Source organism: Trachurus japonicus, chromosome 10, assembly GCF_045865225.1.
Source record: "Trachurus japonicus isolate A0001 chromosome 10, Traja_1.0".
Taxonomy (NCBI): Eukaryota; Metazoa; Chordata; class Actinopteri; order Carangiformes; family Carangidae; genus Trachurus; species Trachurus japonicus.
The window spans coordinates 13,426,047-13,446,820 of NC_140916.1; the positions used below are offsets into that span (position 1 = coordinate 13,426,047).

General features: G+C 40.2%; 3 protein-coding genes across 4 annotated transcripts; 1 reads left to right on the forward strand and 2 right to left on the reverse strand.

The window, feature by feature from the left end:
* Positions 1-229: 229 nt before the first annotated feature.
* On the reverse strand, positions 230-10,382 carry btk (Bruton agammaglobulinemia tyrosine kinase). 2 transcript variants are annotated; one of them, XM_085789346.1, is made up of 19 exons: positions 10,274-10,382; positions 7,142-7,194; positions 6,737-6,895; positions 6,499-6,603; positions 5,893-5,974; positions 5,612-5,737; positions 5,446-5,510; positions 5,162-5,349; positions 4,660-4,722; positions 4,461-4,515; positions 4,257-4,336; positions 3,804-3,931; positions 3,616-3,687; positions 3,095-3,266; positions 2,698-2,917; positions 2,468-2,532; positions 2,226-2,344; positions 1,909-2,066; positions 230-1,278 (listed from the first exon to the last, which is right to left on the reverse strand). In XM_085789346.1, the coding sequence occupies exons 3-19, from the start codon at positions 6,875-6,877 to the stop codon at positions 1,207-1,209; spliced, it is 1,911 nt and encodes a 636-aa protein (XP_085645472.1). In that variant the 5' UTR covers positions 6,878-6,895; positions 7,142-7,194; positions 10,274-10,382; the 3' UTR covers positions 230-1,206. The 2 variants fall into 2 exon arrangements, with proteins under 2 accessions (XP_085645472.1, XP_085645473.1); XM_085789347.1 differs by lacking the exon at positions 7,142-7,194.
* On the forward strand, positions 8,248-13,699 carry rpl36a (ribosomal protein L36A). Its single transcript, XM_085788928.1, has 6 exons — positions 8,248-8,341; positions 10,757-10,890; positions 11,578-11,683; positions 11,781-11,848; positions 11,944-12,066; positions 13,619-13,699. Exons 1-6 carry the CDS (start codon positions 8,248-8,250, stop codon positions 13,637-13,639), a joined length of 546 nt encoding a protein of 181 aa, XP_085645054.1. The 3' UTR covers positions 13,640-13,699.
* On the reverse strand, positions 13,696-18,860 carry gla (galactosidase, alpha). Its single transcript, XM_085789348.1, has 7 exons — positions 18,601-18,860; positions 17,353-17,527; positions 16,327-16,501; positions 15,980-16,071; positions 15,698-15,859; positions 14,509-14,706; positions 13,696-14,322 (listed from the first exon to the last, which is right to left on the reverse strand). The coding sequence occupies exons 1-7, from the start codon at positions 18,762-18,764 to the stop codon at positions 13,993-13,995; spliced, it is 1,296 nt and encodes a 431-aa protein (XP_085645474.1). The 5' UTR covers positions 18,765-18,860; the 3' UTR covers positions 13,696-13,992.
* Positions 18,861-20,774: the final 1,914 nt, after the last annotated feature.

The following is a 20,774-nucleotide window of genomic DNA, read 5'->3' on the forward strand; positions in this document are numbered from 1 at the left end:
TTTTCACCAACAAACACAACACTGATGTGTTTTAAATTTATCTTGAAATAATTTCAAATAATTCATTATATTTGTCCAAAAACAAAATCATAATCGTCTGAGAGACCTTCATCAATCGATAAAAAAGGTTTAAAAGTTGTTGTTTTTTTTCATTAGACATAGCCTACTCCAAACAATTCATCATAATGAAGCGATAGATACATCAACAAATATAACTTTGGTAAAAATGAAGAAGACACAATAAAACATTTATTTTATAAAACCTCATTTACAATTATTCTTGAGAGGAAAATAAAGGAATATGTTGCCCTTACAATTATTATAGAGACCGATATTTTATACACAGTCTATGGACCAGACATATTCTTCCATATTATGCAAACAATAACCACAAACTCTCTTTTTAGGCAAATTCCATATTCATACGTCTAACTTCCCTAAATCTTTCCCATCTACTGAACTCAGCATTACTTACAGTAATTCAGAAATGATTGTGCAGAGTTGTGTTATTTTGCATAATTTCATTTTTCACATCCCTGTCTCAATATAGCGTAATGCATGACATTTTTATGTTCAGACTTAGACTCTCCCACCAGTGTATGGACTTTACTCTACTGATGTTAAAATGGAGGTCTGATTTCCCAATGCCTCTGTTACATCTAATAGCTCATTAGATCTTTAAATTAGTTATATAATATTTAATTAAACAAATAAAGCTAATCCCAACCAATGCAAAAATAATTACTATTACACTAAACATTGTTTAAATTAAACAAACAGGCCCATTAGATATTTTGTCATTTTCATTTAGGTCATTCAAAGCCTATCATACTTGGCTTTTTTTGTGCAATACATCTGCTCTTACAAAGCTTGTTTCCTCATGCAAAGTCATCTACACCGTACACCCACAATGATTCCACAGAATACAATACAGACATACAATAATTTTAATCCGATAACCGTCAATAATATATATACATTTTAAATGCTAATCGATGTGACTCGATTAGCTTTTCTAGTCATTGAGCTATAGTGACATTCACATTACACATATTCACATTACAGAGGACCTCAGTGTGGCTGTGCTGTCTCATGTTCAAGTTGTCAACTGTTCTAACATTTCCAAGGACATTTTGGAGATGTTGCTCTGCAGGGATCAACGTGAACTGTTTGTGTCGTGTTTGTTGATGTGAATCATTTTGAGATCTATTGGAGCTCGTACAGCAAGTCCTGGACAGAGACTGACAGCTCTTCAAAGTTTGGTCTCTCATCTGCTTTCTGAAAACAAAACAATGAGAGGCTGTGAGATAGATGGTTTGTGCTTACAGAATCGCGAAGGCTGTACAAAAACATCGCCAACAGTCAGTGGTGGAAGAAGCGCTTAGATTTCCTACATTAGTAAAAAATAGAAATACCACATCAAGCATCAAGTATCAACTGTATAGATGCCCCAATAACAACATACACATAATGTTGATTTATAATTACTGATAGATCAGTGTGTAAGCAGCATTAATGTTGCAGCAGGTACTTTATAGACTGCTGGGTATCTTCATCAATATATCATAATTTACTGTATTTCTTTTTTTTTTTTTTACTGATAAGCAAGGTAACTAGTACTGCAATATTAATGCAGTGGAGTAGAAATGTTAAAGTAAAGTTAAAGTAAAGTTAAAGTAAAGTACAAATATGTCAACACTGTTAGTACTTAGTGCTTGAGTAAATATAATCCCTTCAATGTGTGTGAGGATTCCCAGTCATCCAGGTCAAGGTTATCCAACAAACATTTAATAAAGAACAACCAGATGTGTTTACATATGAAGATATTGAATGTCTCATCAAAATAGCACCCTTTGGTTTCTGGTCAGATTCCACCATTGCTCAAACTACAAAATTAAATTCACTTACATCAATCCAACAGCTGGACATGATGGTGTAGACTTTTTCATTGGCCAGCTGGGGGCGGTAGAGGCGAAAGCCTCGGGACACTTGTTCCACTATTTCCGTGTTGTTTAGGCGCTCGTATGGAAGCCGCCCTAAAGTGTAGATCTCCCACATCAGAACCCCTATATAGAAACAGTTAACGTGGTGAAAAACGCTACAGCGCTTCAATCATCAAATGTGTAAAGACATTTAAACACAGATTCAAACATAAAACAGTCCAGAGCTGCAGTAGAGAATTGTAATTTGAAACTGAAAATGTTCTGTACATTATGTTAATTTACCATATGCCCAGATGTCCGACTTGCTGCTGAACTTGCAGTAGAGGAGGACCTCAGGCGGTGACCAACGAACAGGGAACTTGGAACCTGCTGAGCTTGTGTACTCATCGTCTAACACATACCTGAGGCAGCAGTGGGAGATTTTTGAACTTAAAGTGTGAAAAGTACCTTCAGATTATACCCGTGTAGCAAAGGGATGTTTGGCCTAGTCTATTAGTAACCGGTGTGCAACCAAAGTGTTTTACCTTGACAGTCCAAAGTCAGTCACCTTGACAGTACCATTGCCATCTACTAAACAGTTCCTCGCAGCCTGGGAACAAAACAAACAACATTCTTGATTTAGGTGTACTCATTAAACTTTCAGCCTTATCTTCAAACATTTAACTCCAGTGTTTGTCATCATAGAATGATGCAATGATGTAGGAATGTAGTGGGATATGCTTTGCAGTTTACACAGTATATCTTTGCTTCTCACCAGGTCTCTGTGGATGTACTGATTCGCCTCAAGGTAAGCCATGCCCTCGGTGACATCTTTACACATCTCTAGGAGCTGGACAGTGGTCGGGTGCTGCTTCAGGCCCTCCCTGAGGTATGTCAGCAAGCAGCCATTTGAGAGGAACTCAGTCACTATGTAAATGGGTCTTTGTGTGGTGCAGACACCATAGAGTTGGACCAGGTTCTCATGACGAAGCTTCCTGGTTTTTAGCAAAAAGAGAAGGAAGTTAAGTATTATAAGCAAGTTTTCCTCACAGTAATTACAGAACCTACACGTCTCAGTGTGACATCTATTTTTCAGTCACGTTCAGTCAGAGCTTCTGTGATCAATCAAAATTGTGAACTTAGTCTAAATTCAGATCTTTAGTTTTACTTACATCATGGTTTTAGCCTCTTCGATGAAATCATCTTCAGACATGGAGCCCTCTTTAATCATCTTAATGGCCACGTCATGCTGGCCCTGCCACTTTCCATACTTCACCACTCCGAACTGACCCGTGCCCAGCTCTTTGATGAAGGTTAGGTGACGGGGGTCGATCTCCCACACACCTGGAGCAAAGAAGAAAGAGTGGAGGGACGTCTTTATACCTGTAGCATCCACTTTAAAGGAATATCACTTGACTGATACCACTGGTGGTATCAGCAGCATAGCATGTAACACTGCAAGAAAGGGAGTAAGAGTACTTCCAAAAATGTCATTATTTTTTATCGAATGTGCTCGTGCCCTGAACCGCTGCTAATAAATGGACATTATGTTAATACATGCAGCGTTTATAAATTGCACTCACTGAGAAATGTTTAATCAGTCACCAGAGGTTAATCACCAGGAATGAGAAGATGAAAGGGGAAAGTACCGAATGCATGTTTCAGCTCTGTCAAGTCATATTGATATTCTTACCATAGCCCAGCCCTGCTGTTGACGGAGGCCTTGTCCGGTTTGATACAAGGTATTTCAGCCTGCTAACCATACCTAGTGACAAATATAAAAAAACAACAATTTATTTATAATATATTTGTATTTATACAATTATTTATTATTTTATTTATTAGGCATCCATGTATTCAGAGCAGAGCTACTCCAAACACCTGCTGAATTGTGCTGATGGTAGTTGATGAGCTCTGGGATGGTGCTGAAATGATGCTTCTCTGCAAGATAAAACTGGCCCTGTTGGGTGGTGCAGATGTTGTAATGTCTGCAGCTTCCACCGGTTTCCCTGTGGACAGAAAAGGAACATTTTACTTACACACAGTCAACAGATTTTTATAAACACAGGAAATGGTTATTTATCGTGTATGCATTAAAAGATAATATCTCCTCAGTGTTGTCCACAGTGTCGTTCAGTCTTAGAGCTCTCTGCATGCTGATTAGTCCAAGTTTTGCATGAAAATTTACATCTCTCTCCCTCTGTCGCCCACTGTTTCCGCTTTCATTACAGACAGTTCTTCTTTTCATACATTCACACATGAGTGGAGCCAATGGATATTGTATATAAAAGGTGCACCACGTAACAGTGTTTTAACAAGACTAAGCTTACTCACAAGCCACCCTTACTGAACAAAGACACGGTGTATTTGCCGGCCTTGCTCGAGTCCCGTACCAAGAAGCCTCCATCTTTGTTCTGAGAATAAGAAACAACACATAGTATTATAAAATTCATAATTAAATGTTTTTAAATAGATGTGGTCCAGCATAGTTGAACACATTTATGTGTCCTCATTGGTTAGACTGATCATTGGGTTTACCTCGGTCTTTAACAGCTTTTCTGCCTGGCTACGGTTCATGTTTTTGCAATACCAGCTGCAAAAATAAATGAGAATATCATTTTTCATGAGACGTGAACCATTATTCGTTTCTTTGTTCACTGTCTTACATAATAATTATATATTGTATATTAGAAGATAATTCACCAATCTATGACAGAACATTAGTACCTATACTCACTCAAATCTTTCCAGTCCGCTTTCTGCTTCCACGACATAATTACTAGGTATGTATCCCTCTTTGCTGCAAGAGAAGACAAAACACATCGTATACATAATATGATACTGGGTATGTGCATACACACAAATACATCACCAAATTAGCCTCTCAGCTAGACACTGATGTGCTAGTAGCTATTTAGCTTGTTAGCTCTACTTGTAGCATCTTGTAAAAAAAAAAGATTGCTTCTAACACCCTATACATCTACCACATCGGTTCATTTCAACAAGACATTATCAGTATTATATAATGTTTTATTCATCATTTTATTCATCATGTTATAAAATGTTTTTGTTCTGGCAGAAGAAGTTGGGAAAATGTATTTTGGTAAATGCAATAAAACACATCCATACAGTTATACAGCACATTCAGATCTACTCTCTGGACACTGTCACAATGTTTTATATCAGTGCTTTTTCCCATTGTTTTTGATGTGAATGCAGGAGTGTGAATGTCATCTCACCCATATTTGTCTTGGGCTCTCCACCAGTTTGTGTCAGACATCTCGAGGATGATGTACTCCTCATCCTTCCTCAGCTCCAGGTCTTGTTCTGTCACAGGTGCGTAGTTATACTCAGCTATAACCTTCATGCCTGGAGAAGGGGCAGGAGGCTCAGGAGGCTGTGGGGGTAAAGGTCGAACAACCTTCTCCTGAAACGACATATGATTACAGGTAGTAGATGTATTATGTCACAAACATTGTGCTTTTAACTGGTGAATATCAATCTAAAAGGATTTGGACTTTACCTCTGTTGGGGTGGGAGGAAGAGGTTTCCTAGATCCCCTTCGCTGAGATTTTTTAGATGAAAAACCTATTAATAAAATCATTTAACACAAACGCGTATCAGTAAAAAGGTTTAGCAGCTGATTGTTACAGATTACAAACCAAAAAAACAAAACAATTAGTTCTCACCATTCTTACTATCTAGCACCTTGCAACCCATAGCTTGTTTAACTTCCTGGTGGCAGCACAGCCACACCCCATCGACCCAGAAACAAGGATGATATTTCTGCATGAGGTCCTTGTTGAAGCGCACCACTGTGCACAACACACACACAAACCACACACAGGACATTTACATTAAATCAACATTGGCATTTGCATAAGCATGCAACTCTTGTGCTGTGGAGGCAAATACTGCCTATATAAGATTCTGTGACAAGATATATAAACAGGAGATAAGTTTGCTTTACTTTCTTTCAGCTTCTTTATCCATTGTGCTCGAATATCTTCATTCTTTGCAAAGATGTACAATGGCCCTTCGTCATAAATGATCTGTGGCAAAGATGCAAAAGAAAATAGAAGAGTTAATAGCTGCACAGGCTATGTAGCTATACTCTCACAAACAGTTTGGAGAAAAGTGCAGTGAAAGTTGCATTCAAACATGTTCACTGCAGTTGAAGAAAGAAACTGCTAACTCTTACTTGCACTCTCTTTGATGGTAAATGCCTGACACATATTCACCTAGCTTGTGATTTTACACGTGTGCAAAAGCAACACCTGCACAATCACTGAAAGCCCCAGGTTCATTTGAGTGTGAGATGGTTTCACTTCTTAAGAAAATACTTTCACATTATTAACTATTGGGGGTATTTCTTCTCCAGGAGAAAGCGTCCACATAGTGACAGGTGGCAGAAGTCAAATTGGGAGTGTATTTAATTTGCTTTGTTTGTTATTACTCAGTTACCTAATTCCAAATTGTGATAGGTGGCGTGTGGCGTTTTTTGCTCTGCAGGTTTGTCTGTAATTTTCATGACTGTCATGAGGTGATAACGGAGTTAATTGACTAAAGCGTCTACCTGGAAAGCATACATGCGCTCTTGCGGGGAGTTGGGCTCTGGCTGGACCGTCTCTACGCACTTGATCTTCTCGAGGTCAACCGATCCTCTCAGACCTTTTCGCTTCTGCTTAACACATGAGGAAACAGTCAGCTGAACTCAGGGTTGAAATCACAAATGTAGCCGCATTGTTCCTTTAACGGTGGGAGCAAAGTTAATCTGAGACAGTTGTGATGCTATGCTCTACATTGCCACTCACCCCTTTGTCAGGATCAAAGTCATAGTAGGCTATTTTTTCCGTGGTGAGAACAAACCACCTCTCCTTGTAGTTCAGTGGGGATGTCTTCTTCTTCTGCTGAGACCGTTTAATGAAGGTTTCTTCTAGTATAGGATCTGACATGATTCAGTCAGAATGAATCTACATGGGAAGAGGGAGGAATGATAGTATAATAGAAGCATAACAGAATGTTTTTCTGGGAGGCAGAGCAACATTAAACACGACAATTACGCCCAAACCCAACCAATAATTCTCCAGAGCTGTTACAGGGGTTCTTATAGCATTATACTTCTTTGAGTTGTGTCACACTTCACACTTATTTACTAAGTGTTTTCATGTCTTTTGGAAAGTTTTAAAACTATTCCAAGAGTTGGAGTTGATACCTACCCGCTCTAGATAGTCAGAGCAATGATGCCAGGCCGACACGTGAGCCTACAGATCTGAGATGGAGAGAGAGAGAGAGAGAGAGATGAAGTATGAGTGTGAGCAAGTATGAGCGCGTGATTAGCTGTAGTTTGCATAAGCCCTGCTTTTCATGCCAGCAACATCCTCCCTCCCCCCCAGTGGCACATCTGTGTTTCTCCGCTACTATATCCTGGTCTTGATGGTGACCTAAATATACAGTTTGCGTCTGTACCAGGAAGCTGCGTTAGGAAATGTTGGATAAAAGGATAAAAGTGCCTATATAAAATACCTGGTGTGGAGATGTAATCCTTATATGATTAGTTGACTTTCCACACACGTACACACATTTTTGAACCAGATTTTTGAATGCTTTTTTAAGCTCCAGCAACCTTGTTACTAATGCAATTACCCAGTTCCACGGGTTTAATGTAACGTATCAAAATTTATGCTCTTATAGATAAGAAACAACAATCTAAAGGAAATTAGTTTACTGCCACACTGATAATATATCAAACAATCTCACCATTACACGGCCACCTTTCTCTCTCACATACATTAGCTCACCCACACATAATCACATTTCACCTGCATTATGAGATAAGTAGGCAAATGAAAAAGCCTGTCTGTTCTTAGTTTATGGTGACTCATTGGTTAGCATCAAGCCATAAGTGAGCAATGAAGCCAGCACCTCCAAAACAGGACAGGGCCTCTATTGATACCACAGATAGATGAGAGTGGAGTAGGACAGAGAGACACTGATGTGGGTAGATGGAGGATGATAACGTTGACTCTGTGGGAGCATTCAGACATGCAACCCATAGCCCAAAAACACCAAATATTGAGATTGAACAGTCAAAGCTGACAATTATGAAACATAATTAATTCAAAATTGGAGGATTTTAATGTCAACAGATGCACTGGTGAGAGGCCAGTGTGTAGAGTTAGCATTAGGAAGAAGCAGAAAATATAATATCAGGCTTAGTTGCAGCAGATGAATGCAGAATTAAAACTAACTAACTTGTTCTGGATACATTTTAGTCTTAAATACAACAAAAGTGCACAGTATACCGTAAAGGGAGGAAGTCATCATGCCATACTGCCAGGTCAAACGTGGACTATCAGATGCTCAGACTCACCCTGTCACACAGCTGAGTGCTCACGGCCTGTTAGTCTCTGTGAGATGTGTGCACTTCAGCTCGGCCTATTTTCAGCCTGTGAGCACTTCCTTCTATCATATGAACTGTAACACTACTGAAGCTTCTGTCACTCCCTGCGAACTAAGAGTGTGACATTTCTTCACACTAGACTGACACTACCTATTGGTTTTGTTTGTGCCGTCACAAACAGACAGACGTGTTCCCTATTCTGTGAAACATTGTTTACTCATTCCTCATTCGTTGCAGCTCAGTGTTTTCTCACATCACTAACTACAGCAGAGGCCAATAAACTCTGATAATGGATAATCCACAACCCTCCTCGCTGTCTCTGATCATTTGGAGCCAGTTAACTGAAACTTCATGTACACATTTCACTGTATCATGGCCACAAGAAGGAGATTTTCTTTTCTTTTTTCTGTGGAAGGGAGTTGACTCATGGTGGCTGACACAGACAAACTGATAGGGAAGTTGCATCAGTGTTTTACTGCAATGCAAAGGCAGAAGAAACCGAGTGCCCTGCAGCACTTCGAACCTAACATAATTTCTCTCTCAAACATCGTTACATGTCATTGGCGCGTCTAAAATATACGTCTCGTAACTGCGACGTGTGTTGTTCACACATCCCCTCACCACTTACTTACAGCTAACACCAAGACTCTCTATTTTAGATTTTGCAAAATTCCCTTCTATTAATGGACAACACAGCACTTTTACACTTTGCAGAGCGTTTTCTTTTAGTCTCTTAATGCTTATCTTTTGATCTGCTTGTGTGGTTTTGGCTTGTGAAAAACCTTAAGAGACATCTCTGACTTTTCAAGCAAATCATAAGTCGAGAGCAGCCAATGTGAAAATTGACTGCTTTAATCTCACAGAATCATCTAATCGCAAGAAACTGTGGTGGTGACGATGAGTGATGAGTGTGAATGAAACTGATCTTTGTGACCGTCATCACATGTTGTGGCCCTATGTTGGTGTACACATCCATACATCAGAAGTTAAATGAGCTATAAAGGCTAATGAAAATGTTTCATGGTGGTATGCAATTGTTACAGTAATGTAATTGCATAATGTATGCTCTCTGTATGACAGTGCAAACCCAACCGTATCATGAAGGAGCTGGTCAAACAGGAACCTGTTGAGATGCTCTCTTTTCCTGACATTTCCTGACAGATAAGTAGTATGCAAAAGGATGTGTGTGCGTGTATGTGTATGTGAGAAAGACTGAGAGGAATAGAGAGTGAGCAGCACATTCACTGTAAGTTATGAGCATTAGATCTCACCACAAAGCATTCTCCCCCTCCACATCAGTTTAACACTGTGGTCTCCTTTGGAAGGTCAATTAGCAGAACACACACACACACACACACACACACACACACACACACACACACACACACACACACACACACACACACACACACACACAAACACAAACACACACACTGTCATTTGTCAGGTCTTGTAATGCATGTAAGTAGAGGTTATTTTACAAAACCTCTTAAGATGTAGGTCCAAAAGAACGTGTGAATTCAGAATATTCACAACATAATCATGCAACAATGATAAAAGTAACCACAGGAAACTACTCTCAGATAACCAGAGATGTAAACTGGTTTAGTGATGCAAGATGTATCAATTAAAATGTTTGAAAAACAAGTTTAGATCACTCCAATGTTTCAGCAAATACATCATACCGTGCATCACTGTGGACAAAACATTCAGAAACAAACATAACCATTTTGCAATGTAACAGATAGTGACTATGACTTAAATTATATATAATTGTGTGTTTGTAGTTTTGTGAAGAGAACACACTTCATTTTGGATTTGCATACAGTACATGCACTGACCTGCACAATACATTCATCTGCGTCTACCCACATTGCTTCAAATGAAACACATCACTAAAAATACTTCTAGAGCTTACAGTCTATATTCACAGAGCCATGCGACTTACCCAGGCAGCCAAAAAAAGTCAAGCATCAACTCAACGACAGCTATAGATGCTGAGTCTTGTAGCGATGGCAGAAAGCTTTTGTCTCAGCTGCCTGTCTTCCATTAAATGTGGCAGTCTGTGATGCAAGAAGTTTAAACTCACCCACAGAGAGGAATCGACTCTGCTTACTTCCCCTTTTTCTTCCTGCTCATTTTCATATCGGCCCTCTGGACAGTTTTGGTGATAAGTGGAAGCAGGCTAAACATTAACACAGGAGCACAGTGTGGTATCCACACACTCTCACGCTCCTATACACATTTATTTTAAGCAATTTCTTGCTCTCTTTTTATTCTTTTGTTGTTGTCTTATTCTGCTACTCTCAGGAACAAGAGATGAACATGCCACAAACTGGCATCAGAAAGTTTGATTACTGTGTTTTACAAAAACAAGATACAGGCTTTAATTTATTAACATTTAATTAAAAAAATTCAATTATTATCTTAGCTATTTACCCTCCGGCCGCTAGGGGGCAGCCGCCAGGAGAGCAGCCGCTCCACAGCCGAGGTCTGCGGGTCTACTTTAAGAAGTGCTTCCGCCCTCTAGCTCCCTCTTTTCCTCTGCAGCGGGGCGCAGCCATGGTACGAAATTATTACACGAATGCACTTTACTTAATCTAACCCAATCTTGCCTATTGATGAATTGTTTTTACATCTGGACAACTCAAATATGTGATATATGTTGTGATACACACGATGATTACAGTATTGGCCCGTCTTATGTTCATTTTCGTAGTTTAATGGCATTGATATAATCGATGCCTTCAGTGAAATGCCGCTGCTAGCTGCGTCCCAACAGGAACCGGCCTTTCGTTTGGGTTTAGTCAGAGTTAAATGTCCAAGCAACCGTGCAGATAAACAGAATAATGTAAACTTCTTACTGCGTTTCATTGTCACATGTATTTCTAACTTACTTGTCATTTATTTCATGTTACGTAGCGTCGGTGTTAGCCTGGTGGCTAATGCTAACCGCTGTTTGTGCTAACGGTGACAACGTGAGAGGCACGAGCCTTTTAGACATTAGACCAAAAGATGGACATTGTATTTATCATAAAAATTAATCTATATAATTTAATATGTGGCCTGGTTGTACTCTTATCAATGCGTTAGCCGTCGGCTAGCATGTGCAAATGACAGTGGCTCATCTGTTAGCTCTGTTCACCATGCAACCCCATCAATATACAGAAACGCAACGTGACTTGTATAATCCACATGCTTTCAGGCATATTTGATGTGTCCTTTGGCTGATTATTTTTCTTATCTGTTTAGGTGAACGTCCCGAAGACCCGCAGGACCTTCTGCAAGAAGTGCAAGAAGCACCAACCCCACAAAGTTACCCAGTACAAGAAGGGAAAGGACTCCCTCTACGCACAGGGTAACCAGTCTGTTATGAGCGGTTCACGTTTCAGTGTGGCAAGCTGTCATTGTTATGAAATGTGGTCTGAACTTGCATGTGTGTGTGTTGGTTGCAGGTAAGAGGAGATACGACAGAAAGCAGAGCGGGTATGGTGGTCAGACTAAGCCCATCTTCCGCAAAAAGGCGAGTAAAAAACCCTCAGCTCAGTGTGGCTAGACATGTGTGATGTTGCAGCAGAAGAAGTGGTGTGTCATAACTAATCTGCTCTCTGTAAACAGGCTAAGACTACAAAGAAGATTGTGTTGAGGCTTGAGTGTGTGGAGCCCAACTGCAGATCCAAGAGAATGCTGGCCATCAAGAGATGCAAGCACTTCGAGTTGGGTGGTGACAAGAAGAGAAAGGCAAGTGTCATTGTGTATTTGTCATGTCCATGTGTTCAGTTTCTCAATGTACAGATTTCATTGTGATAACAGAAAGCACAGGCGGATGTACCGGTAACTGAGTTATTTAGATTGTGGATAGGGTAACTATCCATCCAAACAAATTCTGTCAATAGCCCATTAGCAGCGAAATACATCTTAACAATTTTCCTGAACATCATGGTAGACGTATAGCTATGACCAGACATATGAAATTTGAGTAAAACATCTCCAAAACTAGCTTATGGCATCAGTCAGATTGTTTGGTGATGAAATATTAAACTAAAATGCAAAGTGAAACAATAATTTTAATTAGTGCCATTATATGTCAAGCATGGTCTGTCCTTACTGCATAAAATAAAATGTTCCTAAAAAGGGGTGAGCATGTGGTCAGTGTTGAAAAGACAGGACTACTAGTCGTCCATGTTGAAATAGGTCCTCATGCTAAAGACACAGGATTAAATAAAGTATCAAGAATAGAAATTTATGCAAGACATAATTAATAATGGCACTTTTATTTGAGTCAATTTTACAAGAGCACATTTCATCGTAGACGGTAGAGGGGAGGGTTTGTGTACATTGTTGGCAAATTGTGTTGATTTGAATTGGTATCATACCTATAAAAATGAGGTGATTTATAATGGGAAAAGTGTTGATCAAAATTCAAAAGCCTATAGTATGTTTGTGTTTGCATTATAGTCAGGTCACTTTTACCGTTTTGCAGTAGGAGGACATGGACATTTAAAATGACAGAACAATGGACACTTAAAACACAGTACAGAGACATGGACAGAAATCAAGCTCACTGATTGTGATTCAAAATCAGAATTTAAATAAATACTCTATAAAATACCAATGTAATATAACATGAAACATGTTAGGAGCACAACACGAGAAATTTAGTATACAGGTGTCCTCGTGTCTGTACATTGAATTAATCCATAGTCATTTTACTGATCTAGTTATCCAAACTAATATGTGTGGCAGATATGAAGTGTGACACTCTTAATAATAATCTAAATCTTAATTATGGCAGTGCCATAATCACATTGAAACTTTACTACAGATACTGTAAACTTTAAAATACCTGAGATTGGCTGCCTCTTCCTGCCCCAATACAAAGTGTTGCGAGAGCTTAGTACGACTGATGTATTAAATTGCCGTCACTAGCTTGTAGTTGATTTCTGTTGACAGTACAGGATGAATGGACGATGCTTTTATGCGTTAATAGTAGTTAATAGGCTAATAGTAGCACATTTATAAATTGTTGTGCAGTGTTGTCCTCATCTGAACTCTTTGGATTAGAGTTCGACCAATCGGATGTAAAACATGAAGGGGCTCTGCTTTCATGTGATCCAACAAATAAAGTGAATATAACTGGATCGCAGAACTTCAAATACAAATATGATATTCAATCCTCTGGTATTTTCAGTTTATAGAAACTGTCAACTGCTTTCATGTGAACTGTATGCCACTCGTATGCTCTGTTTGTGACATTAATTTTAACAAAGATTTTTCCTCTGTTCTCTTACAGGGCCAGGTCATCCAGTTCTAAACTGTGGTCCTATCTTCTGGGCGAAGTTGTCACTATTTTCAATAAATCTGTTAAAACAAACTTCAGATATAAGTCCTGTTTTGTTTTGTTTTTTTCCCTTCAACTTATTTTACTGTTCTTGTTAAATGTATAAAATTCAAGCTTTGTCTTTATTTAATTTACCAGTAGCAGCCTCATCTGGATAATTCACATCAAGTGTTCAAAACATTCTCCAGTGGTGATGATTAAAAAAGTAGCTTGTGCACAGTCCTCACAACATTCAAGATGATTAAAGCCCAAAAACGAACAGTTTCCTGTTAAACCGTCCACTTTTTCATATCATACAGGCAAGTAAACTGCACAATGCTGCAAGACTACAAAATATCATCCTCGTGTTTGACTGACGTGTCCTGCCAGTACAGCTCTTGCATCCTCTTGGAGTCGCTGCTGATCGGAGTGACAGTGAGCAGAGCAGTGCCTGAAGGGTTGACGGATACAACCATTTTGCTGCTTGGAGTCTGAATGCCCAGCTCCTTGTACTGAGGCAGGATCTGAGTGACGTTACACTGGGGGTTACAGATCTTCCAGCCAGGAACTGCTCTGATGACGTATCCTCGGGGGCCACCGATCTCCTGTTTGTTCAGGACTGCGACAGCCAGTCGGTTCTTCGACAGAGGCCTCTCCCAAACTTCAAAACCGTCCACCTGGAGAACAAGTTACATCAGTTGATAGAGCTATTCCATACACTCTCTTGCCATCACTATTTTTAAAACTAATCATTGCCAATAGTCTAAGGTTTGCAATTACTAAGCATTTAGCATTCCTGTAGAAATCTGAACTAGAAACAGTGACAGGTGGTGAACATGCTCCGAGTCACCTCTCACACCCACCTTGGCAGTGCGGTGTCCCTGTCTGCCCAGTGGGTCCTGGCTGATGTCTATGATGAGTCTGTTCTGCAACAGCTTTTTGGAGCGAGGACAAATGTCCCTCAGATCATTAGACATGAGCAGAGGGGCTGCCATGATGGCCCATAATGCCATCTGAGACTCCTGCTGGGCATGACTCAAGCCAAAGTTCCCAATGACCAGCTAGAAAAAAGAAGAGGGACAGGGCTTAGTTAATGTAGTCAGTATATCTGCAACACACTATTTGACAAATGTGTTAAGTCAATTTTTGTATTGATATAATTTTTTTCCATTTATAGGTTAAAGGGACAACGAGGAGTTTTGGGAAAGCGAAGCGTTTTCACACTACATTTATGAGCCTCCGCGCGCACCGTAGAATTCTTCGACCGGCGCAAGACAGGCTCATGTTTTCATTCATCAAGAATTAAAGTCAGAAGTTCAAAGAGGTTCAGTTACCGCCGTAGTTCTGACCATAAACAGCGATTCGGCAGCGTTATTCTCATAGCTCGCTGCGAAAGGAAACCCTGGTGGGCTCGCCCAGCATTTCCGCCACCACTAATAATAACAAAATAACGATAGAGACAAAACAATATATTTATCGAAAATGGGCCCATTAACAAGTGTGGGTAGCGGAGATTCATCCACATTAACGTGAGACATTTCTATAACCAAATAGAAACTCCTCGTTGTCCCGCACTGTTTGTGAAAGCTATTGGAAATTGTAAAGGAGTAGTTTGACATTTTTGCTTAAATATTAGGGTCCACACAACTTCAATGATGGTACAGTCATTATAAAGCTGCAATGTGGCACAAAGAGGTGGAAAAGATATGAACTTACTCAAACGTAGCAGTTCAACCTGTTTTCACCTCTTTCCGTTTTTTGTGCAAAGCTAAATCATAGCTACAGTTTAATACTAGTGAGATAAGTGATGATGCTATGTCATTTCATCTATCTCAGCATGTATTTCTCGGTATTTCTGAAAATGTTACACTCTTTATTAAAGCCACTTAGCCGTGCAGCTCCAGTTCAGAAACAAATCAGTACCCTTGACTTCAAAATGCTGCAAATGTTGAGTTATTCAGTGGCTTATACATTACCACAGCTTGGTACTTGAAGACTACGGCTCTATGCTGAGTTTGAGGTCAAAGAGGGCAGTCTGTGAGAGCACAATACCATATCGGGGTCATTCCAGCCCCCGGGTCCTGCTGAGGGGACGATGATGTCCTGATGAGCAGCAGTCCAGTCCAAGATGGTTTTGACAGAACTCCAGGAGTCGTACACGTCATCGAAGTTGCGCCAGTGGTTGCATGTCTCACGAATGGCTGTGTAGTTGGGCTGGAGGCAGAAAAACGCTCTTTTACAGTTAAGTTTAACCTACGGCATTTGGCCTCATCATGCAGGGACAAATCACTAGTCAGTGTTTATTTTTAGTCTCTTGTGGTTAGAGTCTCTCACCTGCTTGATGGGCCACTCATACAAAGGCCACTCGCAGGAGTACAGGATAGGTTTTCCAGTTTTGTTTAGTGCTTCTGACATTCTCATGTAGCCTTAACCAGAATAAACATCAGGCAGTTAGAGCAAACTCCATATAATACCTTGTTTGAGATCACATGAGGAGTGACAGCAAAGTTTTGATCTAAGATTTTTTCATTTACTGTGCTTTGGATGAACTTTGTCGATAATTGGCTTTATTTTTGAAGTATCCTCAGCTTTTACTGCCTAAAAGTTTTGCACAATACTGTTTTTTTTTCTCTTTTGTTCTGGTGTCACAGCTCATTTAAACACTGATGCAAAAAGCTCACCGTCTGCCAGCATGGTGCGGTCCATATAGCAGCCATCAAACTTCAGCAGATCCACATTCCAGTCAGCAAACGTCTGTGCATCCGTCTCATAGTATCCCAGACTGCCAGGGTACCCAGCACAGGTATTTTTCCCAACATCTGCGTAGATGCCCAGCTTCAGGCCCTTAGAATGCACCTTTAACAAAAACAAAATAACAGGAATTCATTGATTCAGTTTTTAAGAAGTTACCAAAGTTTGATTCTTGAGAGGTTATATAGACATGTACCAGCAGGTGGCGATGTTGCACAGCTTAAAACAAATGTCATCCTTCTCTTCTAAGACACAGCTCCACATTTGTGGGCCTGGATATATGACTTGACTGGTGAATATAACTTTTCTCAGCTGCCTGTGTAGGAATCAGCCTGCCACAGTGTTCTGCGAGGCAGAAAACTCCTCGGAGAGGCTGAACAACACACAACACACTCCTTACCTGAGACAATTTAATGCCTTGGGTATCTCCCTCGGCTCAAGGTGCTGAATATCTATCGGTATGAAATCTGAGACTCGGGTTCTACATCTGGTCCTTTTCCATCCCTTCATTATGTAAATAATTGCAGGTCGGGCCTGGATGGATGTATCATGAATACGTAATCTGACTGTGTAATCACTTTTACTTCTCGAGTTATTAAAACGGTGCTCCCTAAAGTTTTCATTTTGTCAAAAGATTTCCAAACTTAAGACGCATTGCACCAGTTAGTCTCTTTAACACTGCAGCTCACATCCGTGGGAATATGTGTTAAATATGACATGGTTTACTGGGCACACTATTCATAATGCATCGCAAAGACTGATGAACTTTGATTAAAATAAAAAACAGTCCTATTCTTGCGCATTCTCACTTAGTCCTTCCAGCTAGTGATGACTCCAATTAAAGTATTTCTCCCTTTTCCTCCAGTCTCTCTGAACTCCTCTCCTCTTGATGTCGATGGAGGTATTATATTCACATTCAGAGCCTTTATGCCTCTTTTACACCTACTACTACTCACATAGTCAGCCAGTCTCTTGATGCCCCCTGGGAATCTTTTGGGGTCTGCCAGCAGGCGGCCCCCGGCATCGCGCTGACGGGCGGGCCAGCAGTCATCAATGCAGACGTACTCGTAGCCAGCCTCTTTCCAGCCTTCCTTCACCATCACATCTGCCATCTGCATGTACAGACGCTCACTGCCAGGGCAACAGGAGGAGACAGGCAGGGCCGATAGTATCAGCAAGATGCCAGTGTTCAGTGTCATGGTCAAAAGCAATATGGCAGACTCAAATATGTGCATGCTGAAGGAATTCATGCAACAGCAAATGCCAGTTTTTGCTATTGTTCATTGTTGAGCATTATGAAACAATAACAATTCAACCATGGCGAGGCCCACATTCGGTGCTTTGCTGGCTCTGGTCCTTCTAGGGGAGGGAAAAATGCCATGTGCAATTAAGTGAGGTACTTTATGTTTGTCACTAATCAGCACAGAGGTCCCAGAAATGTAACAGGGAACAATATATCTAGCATTACTCCTGAAGTATTCTGCATCCATTAGAGAAAATAATGGAGAATTATTACTAAAGCTGCAATCATTAGTAGATGAACTGATCCATCCATTGTAAGAAAATGAATCTGAGGCTATTATGATAATAAATTGATAAAATCTTCTTTTTTTCAAGCAATGGTGGTTATCATAAGGAGAACAGGACTGGTAATGTAACCTTAAATAGATAAGTCTGGTGTCAGTGTAAGAATCTGAAAACCCTTTACTGCCAAGCAATGCAATAAAAATATATGCACAATTTGAATTAAACCTTATATCAACCTTCCCAATAAATTTAAATGCCCGTGAGACATAATAATGGCATTTACATTAGGCCAACACTAATATCTCCCACTTTCTCAAACCACTGTGCATTAACACTGAACTTTTCTGTAGGTCTATGTGTATTTAATGATTTTAATCACTTGCAATAGCTAGTCCACTTCCTGAGGTCGGTGGAAACGTCACTTCCTGTGCATGGTTTGTGGACTCCCGTGGTAAAGTAGGTGATTGATTTGAAGCAGGAAATGTAAAGCATCATTCATTCAAGTGGCAATGTCTGGGGAGAACTAACATTTGTGGGATTTTAGGGACACAGATGAGGTGTTTACATTGAACTCACCGAGGTGTTTCTGTGAGTCATATCAGTAGGAGAGCATTCCCCTTCCCCCTTTGTGTCTGAGCTCACAAACACCGTCAAGGTGCTCGACCACCGTCTCTTACCTGATGCAGTTATCGGGGTCTCCGTCACAGTCGATGTTACACATGAACCTCTCCCAGTGCAGCCAGCCCATGGTGGGCTTCAGAGCCAGACCGTTGTCCAGCGCCTCCGCGGCGGGACCGATTACAGCGACGAGTCCGAGGAGAAACACAACAACGCCGCTCATGTTTACTTTCTAACTCCACACTTTTCATGTAAAAACACTGATAAACAGCGACCTAAAGACCTATTTCCTCGTATAGCGCGCGCTCGGACCGCCCCCTAGATGATTGACAGCATCCTCGACCAATGGAGACAAAATGCGCCTGCGACCGTCCAATCACGGATTTCTTCACTACAAACAAGGAAGCGCCAAGATTCACTGCTCTGTTCAGGTGACATTATAAAGCAGGATAGGTCAGCTGACAGTATATGACAGTGTAATAACGACATCTTCTGATTCTTTGAACACATACACCAAAACAGCTGCATAAAGCCCAACAGTCCTATGTCTGCATCTTCTGGTTTATTCATTCTCAGGCAAACTGGGATATTAAACACACCATAAATTTAATACAATCCAGTGGTGACAAAATAAGGGCAGTAATAAATAAAACTTTTTATATTGAACACTGTAGGTTGTATCAGTTGTAGACTATGCTTTTCATGTATATTTGAATTTATTTAATCGTAAATCAAAGCTAGATTTTGTTGCATTTTTGCCTTACAGGTAGTATTTTCCAGCCAGTCTCATTCTCATGATTGGGTCATTTTGTTGTAAACATTCAGAAAATACAGCTCTGGTATAACAGGGCAAACAACAGGAGCTACAGAGACTGCCTTCATCAACTCCTGCTAACATTTCCATATTTCGCACATTCTGTGACAAACTGTAACTCCTCTGTTGCTCACCCTGAGGTTTCTCCGATTTTTCCCTGTTAAAAGGGTTTCCATGGAGTTTTTCCTCAGTCGATGTGAGGGTCTAAGGACAGAGGATGTTGTTACGATGCCATGTAAAGCCCTTTGAGACAAACTGTTTGTAAAAACGGGCTATACAAATAAAATTGCCTTGCCTTGCCTTGCCTTGCCTTGCCTTGCCTTGCCTTGCCTACTTAAAGCTTTTATTTAGATTTAACATGTCACCATACTGGGACAAAAATATTATGCAACACAATAAATACAGCATATAGAAATGTTCTTTATCTGTGAATATTCCTTCCTTTCTTAAACAATTCATGTCAAAAATATCAACTTTTAATGAAATCTGTGAAAAACTTCAGCGCATACTTTACCTTTTTACCCATGATTGTGCGTCCTAAACAGAGCCAGGTTTGCATGTAGCCTAAGGGATTCTCAGATTTGAAACCCCAGCAGTCATCATGAATTGACACCATTTGTTTCCAAGAATGAAAGAAATCGGCCCAATTTACCCCACTGTTCCCTGATGGAGCTGGCTAATCAAAAATGCAACAAACACGGTCAGCAATAATGTAGGACTATGTACATATTGATACTGCTTCAAGCTGTTTATTAGCTTCGGATCCAAGACACTAATTTGTCTGGTGCAGACATAAAATGAATTATAGATACGTTTCTTGATTTAGCTGTAAATGGACACCCTACTACACTGGCAAATGAATCATTTTTTCCTGGTGAAACTGTCAGCAATCACACACGCAGAGAGAGTGATGAGTTTTGTATTTATTGCAATACTTTGCTCTTTTGTTGGAAATTAAGAAGACAGATGTGAACTGTTTATTTGATAATCAGATCAGCTTTTTCTGTTGAAACTTTAAAACACTAAAATTACCCTGTGCTCTTGCTCCTGACAATACAACCTTGCTGTGTGAATCAAAAGGGAAAGAGGCGGCAGAGGCATTCACCCGTTGGCACAAACCCAGATTATGAAAATAATCCTCATCCTCACTGCTCAGTGTAAAAAGGGAGCATTAATGAACACAAAACCTGACCTTTCAGTGAAATGTCAAGGGTGCCCATTTCAACCCCTAAACATTATCATAGGCTTCACCAAGGGACGGGCCTGATACAAACAATTTGTCACTTGCTATAGTTCATATCAGTGCCAGCGAGCAATGGTGTTGAGGCTCTAAATGTCAGATTTCAATTTGACTCACCCCCCTGCTGATGGATGGACCAATCCAGCTCACTTGAATACACGGTTTTCTCTTTGTAAAAA

Excerpts from the sequence above, each read along its gene's own strand:
- gla (XM_085789348.1), bottom strand. The coding sequence starts at position 18,764 with ATGAGCGGCGTTGTTGTGTTTCTCCTCGGACTCGTCGCTGTAATCGGT. Across the intron at positions 16,502-17,352 it reads TCAAGAGACTGGCTGACTAT|GTGCATTCTAAGGGCCTGAA; the intron begins GTGAGTAGTAGT and ends TTTTTGTTAAAG. Across the intron at positions 16,072-16,326 it reads CCGCACCATGCTGGCAGACG|GCTACATGAGAATGTCAGAA; the intron begins GTGAGCTTTTTG and ends ATTCTGGTTAAG.
- rpl36a (XM_085788928.1), top strand. The coding sequence starts at position 8,248 with ATGCCATACTGCCAGGTCAAACGTGGACTATCAGATGCTCAGACTCAC. Across the intron at positions 11,684-11,780 it reads GGACTCCCTCTACGCACAGG|GTAAGAGGAGATACGACAGA; the intron begins GTAACCAGTCTG and ends TGTTGGTTGCAG. Across the intron at positions 11,849-11,943 it reads AGCCCATCTTCCGCAAAAAG|GCTAAGACTACAAAGAAGAT; the intron begins GCGAGTAAAAAA and ends CTCTGTAAACAG.
- btk (XM_085789347.1), bottom strand. The coding sequence starts at position 6,877 with ATGTCAGATCCTATACTAGAAGAAACCTTCATTAAACGGTCTCAGCAG. Across the intron at positions 5,350-5,445 it reads TTCCTCCCACCCCAACAGAG|GAGAAGGTTGTTCGACCTTT; the intron begins GTAAAGTCCAAA and ends ATGTCGTTTCAG. Across the intron at positions 4,516-4,659 it reads AGCGGACTGGAAAGATTTGA|CTGGTATTGCAAAAACATGA; the intron begins GTGAGTATAGGT and ends TTATTTTTGCAG.